Consider the following 20948-nt stretch of genomic DNA (forward strand, 5'->3'; position numbering starts at 1 on the left):
ACCAAGGCTTGGGGACCCCCCTGGGGAAGCGCCTCCACGCCCCGGGCGCGTCCCGCGAGTCCCCCCGCCGCCCCCTCAGCGGGCGAGGTGCTTGCCGCGCAGGGAGAGTCCTGCGAGCTTTGCCTCCGTCTCTGGTGGGGTCGCGCAGGCCGTGAGAGGCCCGTGAGCTCCAGGGCGGCCCTGGACGGCGGGCTCCGGGACCCTTTGGGGGCTGGGGTTGAAGCGCCCTCCGCCCCCCCCAGATGAGAAACATACATTTACTCAATAAATACATGGAAAAGGTGCCTCCCAAGATAGCAGGACCGGGCCTCTAGTCCCGGGGGCTGCTTAACGGGGCAGGGGAACGATCAGAAGGTGAAAACTCAGGAAGCTGCTCCACCGACGCCCCTCCCCGCCAAACCTGTGGCGTCTAGCCTTGGGATGGCCTGCAAAAAAAGAGAGGAAAACTCTCAGTAGCTACCCTGTGGCCCACCGACCCATTTTGCTTGAAGGCTCTTTCCATCTGAGAACTGACCCAGACACCAGCTTCCTCAGCGTCGCGTGGGAACAAGCAGCTCTTACTTCCTCTGACCAGGGATCCACCTCAGTGGCCTTCCCAGCCACAAACCAAGCCTGTCCAGCCTCAGGAGCTTGGGGGAGGGGAACAAGGGGGGGAAGGGGATAATCGGGAGCTTCTGTCCGCTGCCAAAGAGACAAGCTTCCAACTAGGAACAGTTCCCCCAACAGGGGCTTTCCTTGGTTATATAATTTTTATTAAATGCTTAAAAAAAAAAGATTAAAAACGAATACTTTATAAACTATAAAGTAAGAAAAAGAAAAAAGAAACTGGAGAGCTAAAAATGCAAGAAAAGAAAAAAAGAAAAAGAAAAATAGAAAAGAAAAAAAGATACAAAGAAATAACTTCCAATCTTCCTTACAGCAGTTATTAAGTACAATTATAAATTTACCTCTTAGCCTATAGTTACAACATAACTCTCTTCTTTTGATAATCTGTCCTGTCTAATCATCAAAACCATAAATCATAAGTCCATTTTTTTTCTGCTTCACACAAAAAAGTCTATAAGGAGTTTCCAGTCACAATAAACGTAGATACCGTCTTTCCTCTGATCAGAAAAGTCCATTTAGCTATCTCAGCAAGTTCCATTATCTTCGCCAACCATTCCTCCATTGTGGGCAATGCTGAATCTTTCTGTATTAGTGCATACAATAATCTCGCTGCAGTTATCATGTACAAAAACAAAGTTCCATAACTTTTTTCCAACTGTTTGTGCATCAACCCTCTACAGTTTTCACACCATGGCCGTGGCCTGGGACGCAGAGAAAGTGACCGGTCCTTCTGTCCAGCCTCTCATCTTCTGGCTTCCTGACCTTCCAAGCCCACGGGGTGGGGTGGGGTGGGGTATCTTCCTGGCAAGCGACATCCCCTGGGCCAGGAGGCAGCGCAGAGATGGCCTAGGACACATGGAGCTGGAGCAGCAGCAGATGGCGCTCCTCATGTTCCTGGCCCAGCTCCTTCCCCTCAAGGCCCCATACTCAAAAGAAGGCACAGTGGGGCCCAGGGCAGAGCGGGGCTCAGGAGAGGGTAAGGGCTTCCTGGGGCACCACCTGAGAGGCACCTTCCCTCCCCTCCTCCCAGGAAAGCCTCCCTACTGCTTACCTCTGCTTGGCAGCCAGCTTGCCAGTCCTCTTCTCCTCCTCCTCCAACCGCCGTCGGGCTTCCTCCAGCTGTGTCAGGGGGGTGGGAGCAGGGTTGGGGGGCATGGTTGGGTCCTGGATGAAAGGGTGGGATGGCTGCACAACATTCCGGAACGCCATCCAGGGGTGCACAGCCACAGGGCAATCGATGGGATACTCTTTTCCTTTCGCTGACCTGCCTTAAGTATCTTGCAGACAGAAACTACTCCTAAAAGGGTGGTGTGTTTACCCTCCATAGCAACGACTTTGCCGGTTTTGTTCTATAATGCAAATATTTGCTCTCTGGCCAAAAAGCAGGAAAACGACATGCCCAAAGGAGCCACTAGTCCCCTCCCCAGTTTATTTTACAAAGACTGCTACTGAGGGAGCCTTGTGTCAGTTACACCCTTTGCTCAGGGTCCAGGCTAACATCTAAGGTGCCAAAGCAAGTTGCAGGTACAAAGTCTCGGCGAATGAAGACCAAAACACAGTCTCAGCAGGAGATGAAACAATCCTCTCTTTATTGGTGCTAATACTGAGCATTTTGAACAAGGGATGGTGCAGCTCAGGGTGAATGGCTCTCCCAAACACCAAATATTAACAGAGACTTTTCTCAGTCCATTCCTCTGATTCACCCAATGGGGCCTCAAAAGGTTTCTTGGTATCCAGTCCTTTTCTTTCACGTGCATGAGATAAACCAAACTGAGGAAAGCCCAGGTTAGCCCAGTTCCTTGTTAAGATATCTGTTGTTTTTGGAGGTGCTGGACCAGTTCTTCTGCATAAACTCTGAACAGGGGAATAGGGTCCTAGGAAAGATAGACAGATACAGTCTTACAATACCCCTTGACCCCTTGATAACAGCACCTCATGAAGACTGGCCTCAGCCTGACTGAGGGGCTCCTGCCAGCTCTCATTCACAAGGTCCCAGAAGATAAAGTGAAGCAGTGGAAAGAAATGTGATCAGGAATGCAACTGGTTATAGGTTGGGGTAAGTAGATATTCTAGGCAGATATTCCACAACCAAGGGACCACAAGGACTGGCCCACTAATCCCCCCCGGATACAATCCTTCTGCAAAGTGCCTAAGCCACATACCTTCTTCTCCAAGACCCTCTGCTTTTCTACAGCTTCCTCCAAACTCAGTCCAATCCATTCAGCCTCCTCTTCAGGAATCACAAACTCCTGTGTGCAAAGTTACATTTGTTAAACTGCAGCATACAAACTTGCTGAGAAGCCAAATAACTATGATCATGGTAAAACATCTCATGCTATAGCTGACAGATAATTCCACTTCACTGACCAAAGCTTCAGCTGATTAACAGAAAATGCTCATGGCTGCAGACAGGAGTTCCAATCCTACCTAAAGCCCAAGGACAGAACCTCAGTTTAACACGCTCAGCAATGTTACCACTACAGAGATTTAATGAATAGGAGATAAAGAGTCAGACTGGTCCCGAAACACCTTTTCCCTTCATGTGGAGAAAGTGGATCCATGCATTTAAATGCTTCTGCAACCTGCAGCTCAGGTTATTTTTTAAGAATAGAAGCTATTTAATGCAATCATGACATGGATGATCCCCCTGGATAACATAACTCAAAGTGCACTCTTCAATGTGCCCAACCCTTAACAGAAACAGACTGTCCATTTGCTCCTTGGCAGTTGAGCAACAGATGGAGAATAATACTTAATGCATTTACTGATTGCAACCTTTGTACAAAACCTCTGAAAAGCTAGGCTGGAGAAGTTGCTATTCTCTAGTTGTTGCTTATCTAAAATTCATAGCATCTTTCTTGCTGCTTGTGCTGGCTGGGGTGGCTGGGAATTGAACTTCAGAAATATGTGACAGATCAAAGTTTCCCCAATTGTACTAAAACTAAGTCAGTGCTATGTCTCCAAAATGCACATGAAAAGGTTGAGTCAAAGAATGTGTGGCTGGTATAAAGCCACCCAGTAAGTTCTTAGCAAAAGCAATATGTGGAAAAGGATCTCCAAAAGGGCCAGGGCTAAAACCAGAAGGGAAATTGCAAAGATACAGATATGGGTAAATACCTGAGGACAATTTCTAGCAGGGAAAGCTACCTGCCAGTAGAATAGACTATTGGAATGGAAACTCTTTCCCAAGAGGGATGTAACTGTAGCCAAAAAGTACAAAGATAGCACTCCCCTCTCTATCATCCTCTTGCACCAAGCCTGTTGCCAAGAACAGATGATCAAAGCACAGAAAGTATCCTGCAGCAAGAGACCACCTCTGGGCCTTCCTAGGCACTCTTGGCAAAGGAGAGACAGTCACCTTGTATTTGTTATAAACAGCCTCTCTCTTGGCTGGATCATCTGAGTAGAGAGAAGGGTCCTGGCGTGCCAGTCTCAAAAGCAAGGTGCGCTTCAGGTCCATGCCCAATTTGGAACACAACTCAGACTTCGGGGTCTGTAAAGAGAAGGGGTGAAATGCCACAGTCCGCGTCATGCATTACAGGCGGCCCTGAGGGCCACCCCGATCGCACCATCACTCTGAAGAGGGGCTGCATCATTCAGAGGAGTGCCTGCACAGTTTAAGGTCATCGCCATCGTGCACTGACCAGAGATGGGACTCTGGGACTCACAGAAACCAGGTACGGAGGATCCCGCAAACCTTTAAGATATAGAAGTCAAAGCCGAAAGCTTTGTCGATCTGGTCCAGCGTCCTCATGGTGACGGCGATCCTCAGCTTCTTGTTAAGGATCTCGCTGTAGAACTCGCGATGGAAAATCTGCGGCTTCCAGACCTTTTTCACCCGCCTTGAGAGCTGGAGGCGCCAAGGAAGGAGACATGGAGCCAGGAGGCGAGCGCGGAGCGCCCCCGGCCCGCCCCAAGGCGCTCGCCCGCGCACCCACCTTCTCGTCGCGGGCGTAGCGGTAGCCGGCCACCCAGCCCTCGCCGCCCCACAGCCCCTCCTGGCTCTCGGGCGGGTAGTAGACGGGCACGGGCACGGCCTGCCGCCGCACGCCCTCCAGGACGCCCGGGGGGCGCGCGTACTCGCCGGCGGGCGGCCTCCAGTGGACGGCGGGGGGCGGGGCGGCGGCGTCCTCGCGCAAGGCCCGCAAGTAGTGGGGCGGCAGCCGGGCGAAGATGCCGCGCTGCAGGCGCAGCGAGTCCCACAGCCGGGGCGGCACCTTGTGCAGCGGCATCGCGCGCGCGGCTCCCGCCCGCGTCTCTACGGCGCCGCCCGGGCCGAACGCGGGCTCAGACAGGAAGGGGCGGGCAGTGGGCCGCGCTTCCGGGGCGGAGCGCCTCCGCCGGGCTGCCTCTCTGCGCGACGGCTGGCCTCTCGCTGGCGCACGCCCCTCACCGGAAGCCCCGCCCTCCGCCTCGGGGCTTCCGGGCTGCTGCCAGGCATCCGCCCGGCCCGGCGCTCGCTCGGACGAGTCGGCTCGCTAGACCCGCTCTTCCCTTTTCAACCAAGGCAGGACCCCCGAAGCAGCGTTCTTCACTTGAATCGAATACATTTTAATTAAAGGCATAAAAATTAAATAAAGCTGTTCCGTTAAAGAAAGGTCTAAGACGCCCCAGATGGCCTGATGCCACATGAATAACAGGCTATTGTGAACCGCAGTTGCCAGAGCTCTTCCTGAGAAAATAAGGCATCGGCGTTTGCATTCCAGAGTTTGCTTTATCTGCTGCAGTGATTCCGTATCAGCCCCGAATCGAGGCTCTTTTAGGTGCAGTTCTCGTAAGGACAAGCGAATGACCCTCTGGCTCCGCAGAGGCTAAAACAGCAGCACCAGCTGTGCCCCCAAGAGAAACCTGATCCTCCAGCCTTCAGGAACGGGCAGGCCAGGACTGCCGTGCCCTGCCCTGGGGAGGGAGTCTATTCTTGAAAGATGCAACACAGCAGGGATGTCAGTGTACAAATAAAGTGCAATTCACACCTGAGTTCAAACAAGCTGGCCTGAAACAGAGTGCCTGATGCCAAGCTACCCTCAGTCACAGCCACACCCACAGGATCCGCTGCACAAGGAACTCAGAGGACAGTCACAGTTCAGCTTAGTCCCTCCCTCCTTTACCTTCCCTAGGTCCTACACCGGCACGTTCTCCTTCCGGTCTGGGATGTATGCCGGGAAGCAATGGCACATCCTTCTGACACTCTTTTGAGCAGAAAGCAACTTCCTGGCCTGCTTTCATGAGTCAATGGAATCACACCTGTGGGGGCAAGAGGGTGCACGCAGGGCAAAAGCGGCAGGGCTTGGATTGTGACACTGTGTCCACCGTCTTGCCCATCAACACCCCCTCCGTGGATGCTGCTGCCTACAAGCCCCCTGAATTGTCATCCTCCCTCAACCCCAAGCCATTTTCTGGGCTGCAGAAGCACCCATTTCCTTGCTGAATACATCCTCATTATTGCTACAGCCGCCACAAGACTAAGCCACGTTTCTCAAGATTCAGAAAAGTGCAGGCTCCATCAGACAGCCTCCTCTCCTGATCAAATATTGCACTGCTCAGCTTCCTTGATCTTCCTCCAGCACAGCAGGAGGAATCTGCAGGGGTCACGTTCCTCCTGTTAAATTAAGCAGCTCCATTGGGAGGAAGTCTTGTTGTATCGGCCCCCTCCTTCTCCAGTCAGTCAGCTCACTGCATAGAGCTCCTCCCGGTCGTTCTTACAGATCTGGTAACGGCACAGCAGTTTACGGGACCAGGCCCACGGCTCCTTCTGCTTATCTCCAGGAGGAAGGAGGAAGGCCACACTGCTGGCCACCAGGATATGCCAGATGCTGTGGGTGTAATAGTAATTCTCAGTGGTTTCCATGAAGACGTACACTGCTATGGCCACAAGTGCCAAGCTGATGCCGGGGAAGAGGAAAAAGGCCCAGCGCTTCCAGGAGGGAGGGTAGCAGCGGCGCCGGGAGATCCCACGATAGACCTGTGGGAGGAAAGTGGACTTACTGGGAGCAGGATAGCCAAGGGACTTGCCAGCCTGCTCCAGGCAGGGAGCTTGGTCAACCTGTCGCAAAACCTGCTTTTAACGTGTCTTGCATTCCATTAAGGAAACTCAAAGGCCCATCAACCTGGTTGCAGTCAAATGCCTAAGGAGAAAATGGCAGTGGTCTTCCTGCCCCACTGAGCTCAGGGGTTTGCTGATCGCAGGGAGGGTTGGGGAGGAAGCCCAGAAGGCAGCAGTGACCTACCCAAATACTGGCCATGATGGTGAGGGCAAAGACACAGGGGCCCATCATGTTCCAAAGCCCCCTACGGTCCAGCTGCAGTGACATCGCAATGACCAGGGTTCCCAGCACACAGAGGACCTACAGCAAAGGAGAAAAGACCAGAAAAGAAGGTATTGGGCAGTTCCAGGAAGTTGCTGATGGCAGCTGGGATGCCGAGGGGGTCTGCCCACTCTCTCCTCTCTTGCTTGCCTTGGAACGGAGAACCCCAGCACAAATGAGGGTGCAAGGCCAGCTTTCTAGCCATCACTCACCCCACCGCTTGTGCCAGTTGCTCACACTGCAGTCAAGAGGTGCCAGGCGAGTGTAGCTCAGGGGGAAAGTTCACCCCTTCCCTCCCATCATTTGGCTTCCTCCCCATTTCTTCCCAACTTTCAATTAGGGACTGCCTATGGCTCCCCATACATACATATTTCAGGATCTTCTTGACTCGTGCCATGCACAGAATGGTCACCCAGATGGAGACGACAGAGCCCAGAAAATCACAGAACTGCAATGTGTCGTAGTCCATAATGCACATTACAGCAATGCCAGGCTGGTCGCAGGCGTGGTAGAACTGTAACCACAGTAGGGAAGAGAAACCAACCTGTCACCCAGACAGCAAACTCTCTATCAGCCAGGAGGGCGCTGCTGGCAGCAGCTTTTCTGCATCTTCCGGAGCTTAGCCCAAAAGAGGCTCCTGCCTCCCTTCCTGGCCTGGAAGCCCAGTGGGGCCACAGGAACAGAGAACTGCAGGAGCCCCACCTCACACAGGCAAGCCAAGAGATGGGAGCCGGCTCGCCTGCCTTCCACCGCAAAGAGCTGAACTGCTCCACAACATGCACTGGGTTAGAGAGAAATGAAGGACCTACTGTGGAAAAGAACATGGTGAAGGTATACACAGAGGCTTCAACCAGGTGGTAGTGGTACAGGGCAGCAGCGATGGCAGGCAGGAAGAGCAGGTTGCTGAGAGTGAGCAAGAGGGTGGCCAGGATCTGGGTGCCTACGGACTGGGCCTTGGTTCCATCTGTGCAGCTCCAGCCAGCCCAACCTGCCAAGAGGAAAAGGCAGGGAAGCACGTTCTCAAACTCAACCAATCTTTGTCCTTGTTTTCCTGGGGGGCCGGGGGGAGGGTGCTTACAGAGTGGTGCAGCCATAAGCCCGCCAACACACTTGACGTCATTTCAGAGGAGTGTGTGGAGCAGGGTAGCCCTTCCCAGAGGCACCCAAGAGGACAGGCAGCCCCATGCAGGATGTGGATCTCCTTTCTAGCAGGAGTGGACGTTAGGGAGACGAGCCCCTGCTGGGAGACCTGGTAGGTCCACCCGGAGATCTGAAGGCAGGGGTGGGGCATCTCTTACCAGCCTTGCAGATGCAGCCAGCATAGAGGTAGCCATGGCGCCTCATGAGGCTGCACTGTCCATATGTCCCGCAATCGTCAAAGCAGGGGGTGAGGTAGGCAAGCATGGCGACCTGGCCTTGAGCCTGATCACAGTCTCTGCACGAGAGAGGGAGAAAAAGAAGACGGGCCCAGAGAGCCTTCCAAGGGGCAGCAGCTTCACTCCTACTGGAGTTCCCAGCCCGGGAAACCAGGGGTAGGGACAAAGCCACACTAGCAGCACCCAGACTTGGAGACCCAGAACTCACTCTGATTCCTTTGGGCAGAGCAGCTTCAGGGACAGGTACCAGTTGTCAGATTCTGGGTAAGGGACAATGACTGCAGCTTCACTGGAGGACATGCTCAAGTTCAGTAGGTAGCCCTGAGAGAAGGCTGGGTGGGAGGGGAAGAGACCAAAAAACCAGCTGACCCTAGTTCTGCACTCCAGTTGCGTCCTTGGAAAGCCACTGGCTTCCGTGGAATAGGCCCGCAGGTGCTCCAGGAAAGGGGAAATAGCCTGGGCCATTGGCAAGCACCTCTGCCCACCACGTACCTGTCCAGCAGCCCCAGGAACCATTCAGGAACAGTGCAGGGGATGTGGGACTCAAGCAGGCCAACACAGTGCCATTTCCAAGGCCCACAGAAGTCTGCAATGACAAAGCTGACCCCAGTTCTGAATCCTGGCAGGAGGCAAAACCCGTCACCCCTTGGCTGTCCCTGTAGCAGGACTTCTCACCTTGTTCAGCATCAGGTTCAGCACCAGATTCCCTCCACTATCCATGCCCGAGTTTAGGTTCAGAAGGAGCAGAGTGGGAACTTCGCTCTGCACAGGCACATTGGAATCCCCGAGGACCCGGAAGCGCACAGACGCCACGTCCAGCTCCTCGCGGACAACTGGCTGGCCATGCAGGCAGGAGCTTCCTGGGCCAGATGCATTATGGATGCTGCCCATGGCAAGCCATGTGCTGTTGAGGCTGCCTCCCAGCACTGGCATCCCCTGGTTCTGCTTCAAGCTCTGGTAGAAGCCAAGGAAGGAGCTGTTGCCTCCTGGCTTGCACACTGCAAACAGGGAAGCAAGCATATGCTTCACAACAGAAATTGGGCAGGACGATCGTTCTTACAGCCAGATGGTTTTCTATACAAGGGCAGATGGAAACAGGGCCCCCCCTTCCCCAAACCAGGGGCCACGAGTCTCTCACGTCAGGTGAGAAAAGAAACAAGCAGCAAAGAGGTCTGAGCAAGAATTGACAGAGCCTGTGCTGACTCCAAGCATCTCTGTGAGGGGCACGCACCTATGAAGAATGCCGTCATCTCAAAGGAAACCCTGGCACTGGCACCACCGAGGCTCTCCACCGTGATCCAAACCCACCTTCCCCATGGTGGGGAAGCCAAGAAGACACTGCAGGCCTCCAGGCAGCGGAGCACCTTCTGGGAAGCCCGAGAGAGCCCAGCTGAGCCTAGCGTGACCTGGAGGGCGCAGGCTGCAGCAGCGCCATTCTCCATGCATTTCCCCAGCTCAAAGCGCAACCCAGCAGTGTATTCGGGGACAAAGACCCTGCAAGGGAGGCAGCAACACATTTTGGATGCAGACAGTCCAGGGACTCAGCAGATGCTCCTTGGGCTGGAAGGGGCTAGCTGGATGCTGCCACTCCCCCCACCCCCCCATTCTACTCACTTGGCATGAAGTGGCCTACTAGCCCCCTGGGACAGAGCCTGTGGCATGGGCACATCAGGCTCAAGGACTACCGTGTCCACACGGCGCAGCACAAACAGGTCAGGCTGGAAGGTATAGGTACAAGATCTGGAGAAGCCCTGCAGGACAGAAAGGTCAACCTCTGGTCAGGAAAACTGCCCTGCTCGACTCAGGTCCTGCAATTCCTGGCTGGCACAGAGGATGCCCCCTTGGATCACAGTGTACCAAGGACTTGGGCTCGGGGACCCCCAAGTGTCCCACAGCTGCCAGCTCTGTTCTCACCTTCACCTCAATCTTGCTTGAGGCTGCCGGCAGGTGGGCAGCGAGAAACCAGTCACCAGCAGCCGGATTGGTGAGGTTGACAAAGGTGCTGTTCTGCAAGCCAGCAGCCAGTGTCAGCGTCTGACTGAAGGACGGAGGTATGCTTGTGTTCACGGGAAACTGTGTGCCCAGCGGGTTGATGACTGGAGGGGCACCATGGCGGATATGGCTGGAGGGCACAGGACAAGAGAAGAGCGTCGAACACTCTGCCCCAGGCCTGGGACAGAGGCCCAGAGCCCTCCAGAGCTGGTACTCCACGCAGGGAGGTGCAGCAGCAGCAGGGGAGAACGTACGTACAAGGTGACCTGAGTCTTGCCACATCCGGGGCCCTTCTCTCTGGAAGCCTGCAGGAGCCAGCGCAGCAGCACTGTGTCCTCTGGGACATGGAAGCGGAATATTTTGGCACTTCCATACCAACTGTAGAAGGACAGCGTCTGCGAACTCTGGGAAAAATACTCAGAAACAAATGCCGGACCTGAGAGGAAAGGGAGGACGGCCACTTAGAGAGCCCTCAGGCACCCGGCCATGGCTCCCAGTGGAGAGGTCCTGGGCCACTGGTCAAGCACATGGCTGAATTTCCCAACCTTGGCAGACCTGGCCTGGTTTCTCATTCCATCGTCCTGGGGCCTGGCTGGCCACAAATGCCATCGTCTCCCATTGGGGTATCAGATGGATTTCAGCTGCTGCACTAGGGCTTGGAAACTGGCTGGCTGGGCCCAGGAATGACCTTGGAGTGACCGTCAACCATGCAGGCAGCCTCTGAACAGGAAGTGCCCGCCTGCCCATTACTAGACCTCCCGAGAGTACCAGGAAGGAGTCAGAGAGCACAGCTAGCCCGGTGCAGGCAGGCAAGCAGGCACACACCCAGCCTGCGGGCATCGCTGCACTGGACTTTGCACAGCAGGGACAAGGGCCACGTTTCCAGAAAGACCAAGCTGGCAGACCCAGAGGAGGAAGGGAAGGAAGGAGGGAGGGAGGGAGATTTCCAGCTGCCTGAGGGCTGGGCATGTCCAGCCAGTATGACTATTGTCGGATGAAGGCACTACATTTCCCCCAATGCCCTGATACACCTACGTGTCACCAGGAAGAGCTGTGCTAGTCAAGGAAGCCCAGACCGGAGAGATGGAAGGAAGCGCCCTGTGGAGGCAGCCACAGGACAATGTCCCTGCAGCCTGCACCAGGGCCCAGCACCCTTCACCTAGGAGTGGAAGCCAGAAAGGCCAACCCCCCTCGCCCAACTGTGTGTGTGTGTGTGTGTGGCGGGAGGGGGAGTCAGCTATATGGGCACTGGCCTAATTGGCCACCCTTCTGCAGAAGCCCCAGGCCAGATGGCACAAAGCCCTGCCAGCATGAGGCCCTTTGGAGCCACGGGGGCCCCAGGGGATGGCTGCCCCACCCGGCCAGTGGCATTTCCTGCCTGCGCCGTCGCCCGTCTAGGGGAGCCTGTCAGGGCTCCTTCGAGGGGAGCCCCTTCCCCCGGAGCAGAGCAGCCTACCACCCTCACGCAGAACGGAGAAGGGCCCAGGCACGTAGCTGCCAGCCGCACCCCCGCTTGCCAGAGCGCAGGATCCTGGGGGACTCGGGCAGGGCCAAGGGCAGCGGGCGCAGCTTCCCCGATCTGCCACCGGCGCCGCGCTGGGGCAGAGGCGGCGCAAGAGGACGCCCGGCTCACCCTCGGCGCTGTCGGTCCGTTCAGCCTCCTTCCTCTCGGGCGGCGACGGGGCAGCGGCGGCGAGGAGCAGGAGGAGCAGAGGACAGTGGCCGAGCCGGGCGTCCGCCATCGTCGCCAAGGGGAGCCGCGCTGCCGCCGCCGCCATTGCCCGGGCCGCCCGCCCGTCCGCCGGCCAGTTCCGGACCGCGGGGCTAGCCGCCAGCGGTGGCGTCACGGGGACGCCCGCGGGCCAGGAGGGAAGGCAGCTGGGCACGCGCCGCGGGCGGTGCTTGGCCGGGAAGGAGGCGGCGAACGGGCGCCGCCCTCACTCGCCCTCGGGGAGCGAAGGCCGCGGGTAGCCGGGGGCGCGAGGCGGGAGAGGGCGGCTTTCTCGGCCGGCGGCCAGCTGGCTCGGAGGAGAGGCCGCCCCGGGCCGCGCAAATCCAGGGGAGCGCCCCCGGACTGCCCCGCTGCTGGAAAGGCGGCTTTCGCCCTTCCCCCGTCTCGGGCCTACCCGGGGAGCCAGCAGCCCTCCGGCTCCGGAGCCCCGCAGTGGCTCCTGGCTGTCCAGCGGCAAAGGAGGGACCCTGCTGGGGCATCTCGAGATCAGCGCCCGCCCGCCAGCCAGCCAGCCACTTCACAACTGCCCAAGAATGCGGCCGCCGGTAGGTTCCGTGGACTCTGCCCCGCCCACGCCACGCCACGCCACGCCACCCCACCCCAGCGGGCGCTTCCTTGCCGCAGCCATGGCCGTCCTTGGGGGTCCCAGCGGCAAGCTGAAGGCAGGGTGAGTGGCCGGCTGCCCCACATCTGGTCACCCTTTGGAGCGGAGCGGCTGCATCTGGTTTAGCCAACTGCCCGGGGGGGTGGAGGGATAGGGCTGCAGCATCTATTCAGTGGCCGGCAGCAGGACTCAGGGCCGGGGGAAGTCAAGACGTTTCAGCTGATCTGCGTCAAGTACAGCTGCCCCCTGGCCGGGTGTGGTATTGTGAGGTATTGGAGGTTCAGTTCGGCCACTGCGGTCCTTTGGTCCCTTTCAGAGTTGCCAGAGCCAATCCTTACACTTTGAGCTTGAATCCATCATACTGGATGTAGGTGAAGAGGGAGGGGAGTTGGAGTTGCCAGTCCCTCCTTCCCCCACCTCACCCTATTTTAGATCCTCCATCAGTCCAGCCGCTCTGTGCACCTGACGAAGGGAACCAAAGCTGCTGCCTTTTAACAAATTGTGTTAATTGGAAAAGGTGCTACCAGACTCCCTCTGCTTTTTTGCCAGCATAGACTAAACTCTTCTCCTACAATAAATATATCATAAAGTAATCCTGCCCTGTGTGAAAGAAAAGGTTAATAAAGATCAGTTGCTAAATTCAAGCAAGCCTTTCCTGTTTTGCTCTAGCCCCCTTGCCCCAGGTAATGAGCGGGACTGTCATGTTCTGAGTCTTTTTATCCAATGAAAACAAAATGCTGGATTGAGATGTGATCATAATATGTTATGCTACCAAGTGCAGTTGTGTCCTAAAAATGAACAAGAGTGCTACAACATTGGCAATTTTATTTTCAGTGCTCCCTTAAGCAGTATGAGTGTTCAAGCTCAAATTTCAACATATCCCTTTTGTCTGCCTCCTCGCAATATTCTGTGAGAGGACTTTTGCAAGATTATTCTCTTATTTTCAGCTCAGTCCTCTGAAATCCTTAAAAACTACTCTCTCCCACACATACCATGCATCCCGCATTCTTCACTTCAGTACTGCTGAGTTATATGGGAAGCCAGGGAGAAGAGAAGTTCTCCTTAAGTAAGGGTTGCCTTGGCCAGTGAGAGGCCCTGTGCTCACAAGCCTGGGATGAGGGGAGGGGCAGAACAGCAGGTGGCCAACCCCAGAAGAGCCTTGCTGAGTCCCCTGGACCCCCAAGTGCCTTTCATCTTTTTTGCTCAAGCCATGAGCACCAAAGGCAGATTTGTTTGGAAGGAGAAGTTAAGATGGTGACCCAAGCGCACTGTTCCTTGCTGGGCAAGAATGAAGGGCTGCAGGGAATGTGGGGCATTCTGTCACAGTCACCATCTCCAAAACAGTTGTTGCTGATCCTAGAATCACACAGGCCATGGAGAAGTCAGCCACATTTTAAAAATCAAGCCATACCGAGTTCTTTTAATGGACAATATGGTTGCTGAATTTACATCTCTATATTGTGAGAGTCTAGCCAATTGCGTTATGTATGTAAGCCATGATTAAGGCAATCAGAGGTGCTATCGCAGGGTTGAAAGGGGCCTTAGAGGTCTTCTAGTCCAACCCGCTGCCCAGGGCAGGAATCCTCAGACCATCCCAGAAAAAAGCCTGCCCAATCATTTCTTGAAAACCTCCAGCGATGGAACCCCCACACCTTTGTGAGGCAAGCTGTTTCACTGCTTCAGGCTGTACAGGGCATAGATGCAAACCCGGCTGATGTGTGCTGACTGTCCCCCTTTTAGCTAGCTTCCAGGGTGGTAGCTTCATGCTGGCTTTCCAGGACTGTCCTTTCAGACCCTGCCCATCCTAGACAACAAAGCGGGGTGAGTGTGTGTGAAATACATCTGACCCCACAATGCAAGTACAAGAGGACAGAGCTTGCTGCACTGTCACGACATGTGTTTCATCACTTTGGCACGATGGTGGTTAGGAACGGACTCTTGTACTCTTTGTTGCTACATTCATACAATACGTTTAGCTGGTTACCAAATTAAACTCCCCCCCTTTTTTTTTTAGTTTGCACAATACAAAGGCTAGGCCCTAGAGAAAACAAAGCAAAGTTAAAGCTGTGGAACAATAATTCTTTCTGTGAATACAACTGGTAGGTATTTAGCCTGGCTAAACATGTTGTGGGAACACAGCTCATCTTGTTCAAAGGCCTGGCAGCCAATTTCTTCTTTTCCTTCCAGGCCATTCCCTTCAGATCCCTTGGTGGACCTGACAGAAGAGGATCAGCAACTCATCGGAGACATTTGGGCAAAGGTCTTTGACAATGCTGAAGAAAATGGCAGGCTTATTATCCTCAGGTATTGGAGTTGGCAAACTGAGTCCCGCACTGTGGAGGGGACCTGCTTGCTTCCCCACCTTGGAAGCTCTGTTTGGGGCTCGGAAGAAATCCATTTTTTCGGAAGAGAAACCCTAACCCTTCTTGGGGGCACTGCAATGGGACAGAGCCTCTTCCCAGATACATGGTATCTTCCCTGTTTTGTGTGGGGTGGGAGCATGCATTCCCTGCTACGGAGGTTCATTTCTTGTTGATATGCTACTCTTCCTCCTGGAAGAAGAATCAAGGTACGTTGTTAAAAACCAGGAACGTAGCATCACAGAGAATATAAATGACAGCCTGTGTGGTGACCCTCCAAATGCCAGCTGAAGAAGAGACATGGTTTCTCCTGCTTTCAAAAAGACAGCTGGGGACTGGCAATGCTTCCCCAGAGATAGGGTTCCATGCCTGGGGGCTGCTGCAGAGGAGACCTTCCTCTTGGCCCCTAAACCCATCCTAATGACTTACTGCACAGATCAAAGCCACTCTTTTAAGTCCTTGGCTCCTGGAGTAAAGCTCTTCTGTTGGGCCTGGTCCAGACAGCCAGCACAGGAACCACTGGCCCACATAACAATGTGGCTGCTGCCATGTCTGGGCCTTTTGAGCAATACAGTACAGCCCTGGCTGAGACCTTCATTATGCCAATGAGCCTGCTGCCCTCTACCCTTTGGGATGTCAGTGTCCGGATTCCTTTGGTTGAGGCGGGTGAGAGGTCTTGCTTGGGAAGGTAGCTGGGAGGCCTGGTGAAAGGAAGAGCATATAGTGCAGAACTGGAGTCCAGTCCAGCTCAGCCCAGCTCTCAGCACAGGGAGAGACCAGTCAAGCAAAATTTGCCTGCCTTCTGAACAGCAGGACCTCCTTTTTTCTCCCCACTCAGGTTCTTCACAGGACATCCAGAGAGTAAGCAGTATTTCAAGACCATTCCGACTGAGGGTGACCTGATGATGATCCCAGAAGTGGGCTTCCACGGCCGGAGAGTTATGGTGACCCTGAACCAGTTAATTCAAAGCATGGGTCACTGGAAGCAGGCCTGCAAGCTCATTGAGCGGCTGGTGGACAGCCATAAGAACACTCACAAGATCCCAGCAGCAATGTTCCAGGTACACAAGACGTTTCAGAGGGAAAGCAGACTCATTCTCTGCCAGCTGAGTTAATTGCAGCAGGGGCCATCTCTTTCCCAGAGAGGAAATCTGGGGCAGACCTAAATAGTTGCCAGCCTGCGGTACACCCCACCTCAGCTCCATGGGGCTACCAGAGCATCTGCAGAGAGGTAGAGCAGCTGGTGGGGGGTTCCCTTTTGCAACGCAGCTCCCTTTCCAAGGCTCACCAAGTGCCCACAAAGAGAGTGCTCTTACAGTCTGCCTGGGGGACTGCAGTGAACACGGGAGTTCTCTAGGGTTCATTCTCATTCTCATCCCTGATAGCTTTGCCTTTACCTAGTTCCTGTTTCAGGCCATTCTCTGTGTCTTCCAAGACCTCCTGAGAGAGGAGTTTACTGATGACGCCCAGCTAGCCTGGGAGAAGTTCTTTGTGGTTCTTCAGGAAGAAATTGAAGCTGCTTATGCATGGGAACAGAAGCCTTAAAGAGACCCTGACTGACATTAGGCAATTGGGTGAACCAGGCCCCACCCCATTGTGCTTGTATTGGTGGAAAGGATGGAATAAAAGGTCTGAACACTAGCACCTAGTTCTGGGGAGAAGTGAGTCCGTGGCTATGACAAGGAGTGTGGAAAGAAAGGTGGCTACTGAGTTGGAATTCCCAGGTGAGCTCCAGGGAAAGGATAAAGATGGAGAAAGAGGATTGAAAAAAGGAGCACTGTCAGATTTTGTCTGCTTCTTCAGAAGTGCAGGCTGTCTTTTTCTGCATTCCTTCCTCCCCTGCCCCCCCTGCCCCCGCCCATTCTCTGGGGCCCTGAGGATTGACAGCAAGGCAGAAGGGAGGCCTGAAACACACCAAGCCTCGGCCAGCCATCCCAGGCTTCAGCTCTCCTCAGAGCCCAAAAGTGTCCAGCCATCAACCTGAACAAAATACCAGTCACCCTACAGCCGCTGCTGTCTTTTGAGATTCTGGATTGCAAGCCTGTTATTTCGGAAGAGGGTTCATTTGTACATGGCTGGGTTTGGCTGTGGCATTGGCATGTCTGTGCAAGACGCAAAGCCCTAAACTACGGTTTACAAGCCATAACTACTGAATTCATGAAACCCATCTCTCAAACCAAAGCAATCATATCCTGGCTTAATGCTGATTTTTCCTATTCCACAAAACACTCTGGCATTTGCTAGCACCTCTGGGTCTCTTGAGAGTCCAAGCCATAGCCCGCACCTTGGCCGTGAGCTACGGCAGAGCTCCGAGGCCATGCCCATGCCCTGCTCCTCCGTGGGCCCAGAAGACATCCCACAAGTTATTGGGGCTGAGAGTGCCCGGGCATGCTTCAGACTTTGGCTCAGGCAGCTTAGCCAGAGAGCCGGGGAAGGGCTGACCAGAGGGATGGCTGCCTGGTGCCTAGGGTCTCTTGCTCACGTTCACTACTCTTCATGAGCCCTTGTGGTGGAGCAAATAGGCGGAACCAACAAAATGGAGGCCGAACCCCTTCTTCCCTGACTTGCTGACATGACTAGGGCCAAACTCAGTTCCTCCCTATGCCTAATCAATCAGACCTGAAGATTACCCTTCCTGCCCCAGACAAAGCCGCCGGAACAGTCTGAATGAGGGAATTGCAACCTCGTAACAAGGGGAAAACCTTGTTCCATCTCCTTAACAATGGACTGCCCCAAAAGGCCAATTTTGCTGAACTACCGAAAGGACCCCAGGCATGAAGTCAGGGACCTCCTTACCTTCCCCCAAAGCTGCCAACCAATCAGACCCCTAGGATTTCCTGCTCGGTAGCCCTCAATTTCTATAACCATCTTTGCTCTCCCATCCTGTGGGGTCCCTCCTCCTTGTAAAGCTGGGAGCCAAGGGTCCTTGAATAAAGGGCTGGTTATTTCTCCTCCATGTTGCGTTCCTTTCTTCTGAATTCTCCGGACGCCCTCAGCCCAGGAAAGGATAAAGGGGTGTGTGTGTGTGCAGGGGTGCAGCCAGTTGGCAGCAGGATTGGCGCCATGGTTGCCCAGGGCATGGCTTTCCAGCCCACCACTCTTGGCTTTTGTGACACATAACATGCCATCGGGATGGGCTTGCACTGCCTGGGGGTGCTTGAGTGTGCCATGGGAAGAGCCTCCTTGCTCTCCTACTGAGAGAAGGAGATGCCCTCTACCCCCACAATCCCAAGAGAGTTGCCAGGTGAGCAGAGCCAGCTCTGCAGTAGCTTCGTGGAGGCTGGGCCAGCTTGGGGGATGGGTGGACTGCAGGCCAGGAAGCAGTGGTCATTGGAATGAAGTGGGAAGGAGAGGCCCGTTGGCCAAGGAGCAAAAAGCTCATGGGAAAGTTGTTTGTTTGTCTATCTATCGCATGTACAGACTGCTGCAACCCAGAGGACTCTTGGCGATTGCGGGGTCCTTGTGCAGCTTGGAGGTGCTGAGTCCAGTCAGGACACTGCTGCATCCTCCAGGTGTTGAAACCCTTGGGGGTACCCAGCCCCCTACTCTGCCAAAATGAGACTCAGACCAAAGTGGACCAGTGGGTCTAGCTGGCCAGGTAGGCTGCCCTAAGTGTGCAGGAGAGCAGAAAGGCCTGGGTGGAGCTTCACAAGTGAGGGAAATTATCTGCCCAGAGCAGGTCTGTCACTGGCTTCCTGGGGGTTGACTTTGGCCCAGATGGTCTGCAGGTGGCTCTTCCTCCTTGATCAGCTGCACTGTGGCAACCGTTAGTTGCTGCACTGGATCCTAGCCAACTCTTTTATCCGGGGTGGGGGAACCCTTTCCCTCCAGGGCGACCTGCCATCTTGCCAGAAAGAGGTGCTGGCCATTGGTTCACAGTGGCCCTGGTGCAGCACTTGCAACTGATGGCCTACTCAGATGGCAGGCTCTGCCACGTCCACCAGTCTTCATTCAGCCAAGGGTTAAGGCTGGGCTTAGGCTACCCATGGTGGACAAGGAGCCTGTCTAGCGGTGTGCATCTCGCCTGCCCTTTGGTGGCAGGAGCAGCAGCATGGAGGAGAGGGGTCCAGTTTTGCTGTGACTATGGAAGAGGGCCCCAGGGCCCCAGAGAGGTACCGGGAAAGGAACTTTTCCTCTGAATTTCTTCCTGGCAATGCCCCCTTGCTCTCCATGGTCCTGAGACTCCCTGCTCCCAATCCCCTGTTTCCCAAATGGCCCAGAAGCATGCTCCTGAAATCTGTGGATCCTGAGTTATTGGGTGATCTGGTCCAAATAGTGAACCCAGTTTGCCAGCTCTGTGCTTCTAGCTCTCCTGTGGCTCAGCTCTCGCAAACACCCTGGTTTCCTCCTCTGTGGCAGGCTGCTCTGGGTCAGGATTGGGGGGCGGGGGGGGGGCAAGCCTACCAGAGGTAGCCAGAAGTGCTCAGTCCCTTGTTTGTTCTTAGCTATAATATAGTGGTTCTACATTACAGCCGAGGGTACCCTTTTCCCTTCATTATTCCCTCAGGTTGGTGTGGTGGTTAAGGCACCAGGCTAGAAACTGGGAGGCTATGAGTTCTAGTCCTGCCTTAGGCATGAATCCTGCTGGATGACCTTGGGCCAGTCCCTCTCTCTCAGCCCTAGGAAGAGGCCATGGCAAACACTTCCAAAACCTTGCCAGGAAAATTGCAGGAACCAGTCCAGGCAGCTGCCCGGAGTCAACACCAATTCAAAGGTGTGCACGCACCCAGCCAGGTTTATTCAGAGCCCCTTCCCAGCAGCCATAGGGTCCCCGTTCTGCCCTCCAGCCCCAAGAGCCAGGCGCAGCAGGCAGGCAGTGGTTCAGAGACAACTTTATTGCTTGATGGCCCCGGTGAGGCGTCCCAATGGCAGGCAGCTCAGTGGAAGGCGAGGGAGGGCGCCTGGCTGCAGCCCGCGGGGCTCATCTGTATTTCTCACACATCGTTTCACCCACCATTTCAAAGAACTTGTCCCAGGCCAGGCAGGTGCAGGCATTGTACTCGGCACGCAGGTGAATGGCCAGGACCACATGAAAGCACTTGGCCAGCAGCTGCAGGAAGGAGGAGGAAGGCAGGGGTTAGCCAGGTGGGACAGGTGCCCTTCTTCCCGCCCAGTGGGCACCTTGCCCCAACTTGCCCTGAAGTTGACTGGGTCCACGCGGAGGTTGTAGGCGTGCAGGTCGCTGAGGTGGGAAAGGGTGCCGCGGATGTCATCCAGGTGGTTCAAGGCGCTCTCCAGCGCCTTGGCCACCTTCTCCCCCTGGTGCAGGACGTCCTTCGAGCCGGCACCCATGTTGAAGTGGGGGAAGTAGGTCTTGGTCTGCGGGTAGACTATGAACAACCTGCGGCAGGGAAGAGGAAGAGGAAGAGGAAGGGGTCCATCAGACGGGGAGCGGCGGGCACCCATCATGAGAAAGGAAGGCTGTGCCCCAACTCCTACCTGCACAGCGCATCGCCGCCAAGTTCCTCGAAGCGACGGTCCAGTTTGCTTATGGAGGCTTGGAGCAGCCTGCGGTCCTCGGCGTTCAGCACCATGGTTGTGGCGGAGGAGGAGGAGATCGAGGGAGGGCCTGCGGGTCGCGAGACGGAGGCGGAATGGGAGCCGGGGCGCCGCCGCCGCCGCCTTTATAGCTGCCCCCTCCTCGGTCCGCCCCTCTTATCTTATCGCCGTCGCGGTCAGGAGCGCCGCTGCCGCTCGGCCAGCCCGACAAAGAGCCGGGGTGGGGCTGCTTCGCTGCGGCGCCCCAGACCACCCTTGAACGGCTCTCGAAGGCAGAAGGCGGTCGCCTCTGAAGGACTGCGGCGCTCAGTCGGGCTGGGCCTCCTCGACGTTTCCTGTGAGCGCCTTGGCCGTTTCACAGGAAAGATGCCCGACCTGCGGAGAGCGCCCCGATCCTGGCATTCCGAGGCGGGTTTGCAGGACGGCTAAACCCCGTCATTTCAGGAAGCGCACGCGTGGAAACCGCAGGCATTC

The 20948-nt window shown here is 55.3% G+C and overlaps 4 protein-coding genes across 5 annotated transcripts; 1 reads left to right on the plus strand and 3 right to left on the minus strand.

Moving 5' to 3' along the window:
- Window positions 1-2167: 2167 nt before the first annotated feature.
- Window positions 2168-4844, minus strand: MRPL28 (mitochondrial ribosomal protein L28). Its single transcript, XM_007433871.2, has 5 exons — window positions 4545-4844; window positions 4304-4456; window positions 3965-4099; window positions 2769-2855; window positions 2168-2480 (listed from the first exon to the last, which is right to left on the minus strand). Exons 1-5 carry the CDS (start codon window positions 4836-4838, stop codon window positions 2409-2411), a joined length of 741 nt encoding a protein of 246 aa, XP_007433933.2. The 5' UTR covers window positions 4839-4844; the 3' UTR covers window positions 2168-2408.
- Window positions 4845-6271: 1427 nt separating this feature from the next.
- On the minus strand, window positions 6272-12539 carry PGAP6 (post-GPI attachment to proteins 6). 2 transcript variants are annotated; one of them, XM_088147798.1, is made up of 13 exons: window positions 12406-12539; window positions 10538-10715; window positions 10202-10409; window positions 9902-10038; window positions 9519-9781; window positions 8963-9285; window positions 8780-8873; window positions 8496-8619; window positions 8210-8346; window positions 7721-7899; window positions 7279-7425; window positions 6834-6950; window positions 6272-6568 (listed from the first exon to the last, which is right to left on the minus strand). In XM_088147798.1, the coding sequence occupies exons 1-13, from the start codon at window positions 12488-12490 to the stop codon at window positions 6272-6274; spliced, it is 2289 nt and encodes a 762-aa protein (XP_088003924.1). In that variant the 5' UTR covers window positions 12491-12539. The 2 variants fall into 2 exon arrangements, with proteins under 2 accessions (XP_088003924.1, XP_007433932.2); XM_007433870.4 differs by lacking the exon at window positions 12406-12539 and adding an exon at window positions 11913-12141.
- A 5-nt stretch (window positions 12540-12544) lies between these two features.
- LOC103052372 (myoglobin-like) lies at window positions 12545-17929 on the plus strand. The gene is made up of 4 exons (XM_088147820.1): window positions 12545-12678; window positions 14803-14919; window positions 15814-16036; window positions 16377-17929. Exons 1-4 carry the CDS (start codon window positions 12545-12547, stop codon window positions 16518-16520), a joined length of 618 nt encoding a protein of 205 aa, XP_088003946.1. The 3' UTR covers window positions 16521-17929.
- Window positions 17930-19791: 1862 nt separating this feature from the next.
- LOC103051431 (hemoglobin subunit alpha-D-like) lies at window positions 19792-20576 on the minus strand. Its single transcript, XM_007433865.4, has 3 exons — window positions 20415-20576; window positions 20112-20316; window positions 19792-20025 (listed from the first exon to the last, which is right to left on the minus strand). Exons 1-3 carry the CDS (start codon window positions 20507-20509, stop codon window positions 19897-19899), a joined length of 429 nt encoding a protein of 142 aa, XP_007433927.2. The 5' UTR covers window positions 20510-20576; the 3' UTR covers window positions 19792-19896.
- Window positions 20577-20948: the final 372 nt, after the last annotated feature.

Source organism: Python bivittatus, unplaced genomic scaffold (assembly GCF_059951505.1).
Source record: "Python bivittatus isolate LINGU-HERP-01145 unplaced genomic scaffold, Pbiv_v1 ctg000560_np1212, whole genome shotgun sequence".
NCBI classification, from domain to species: domain Eukaryota; kingdom Metazoa; phylum Chordata; class Lepidosauria; order Squamata; family Pythonidae; genus Python; species Python bivittatus.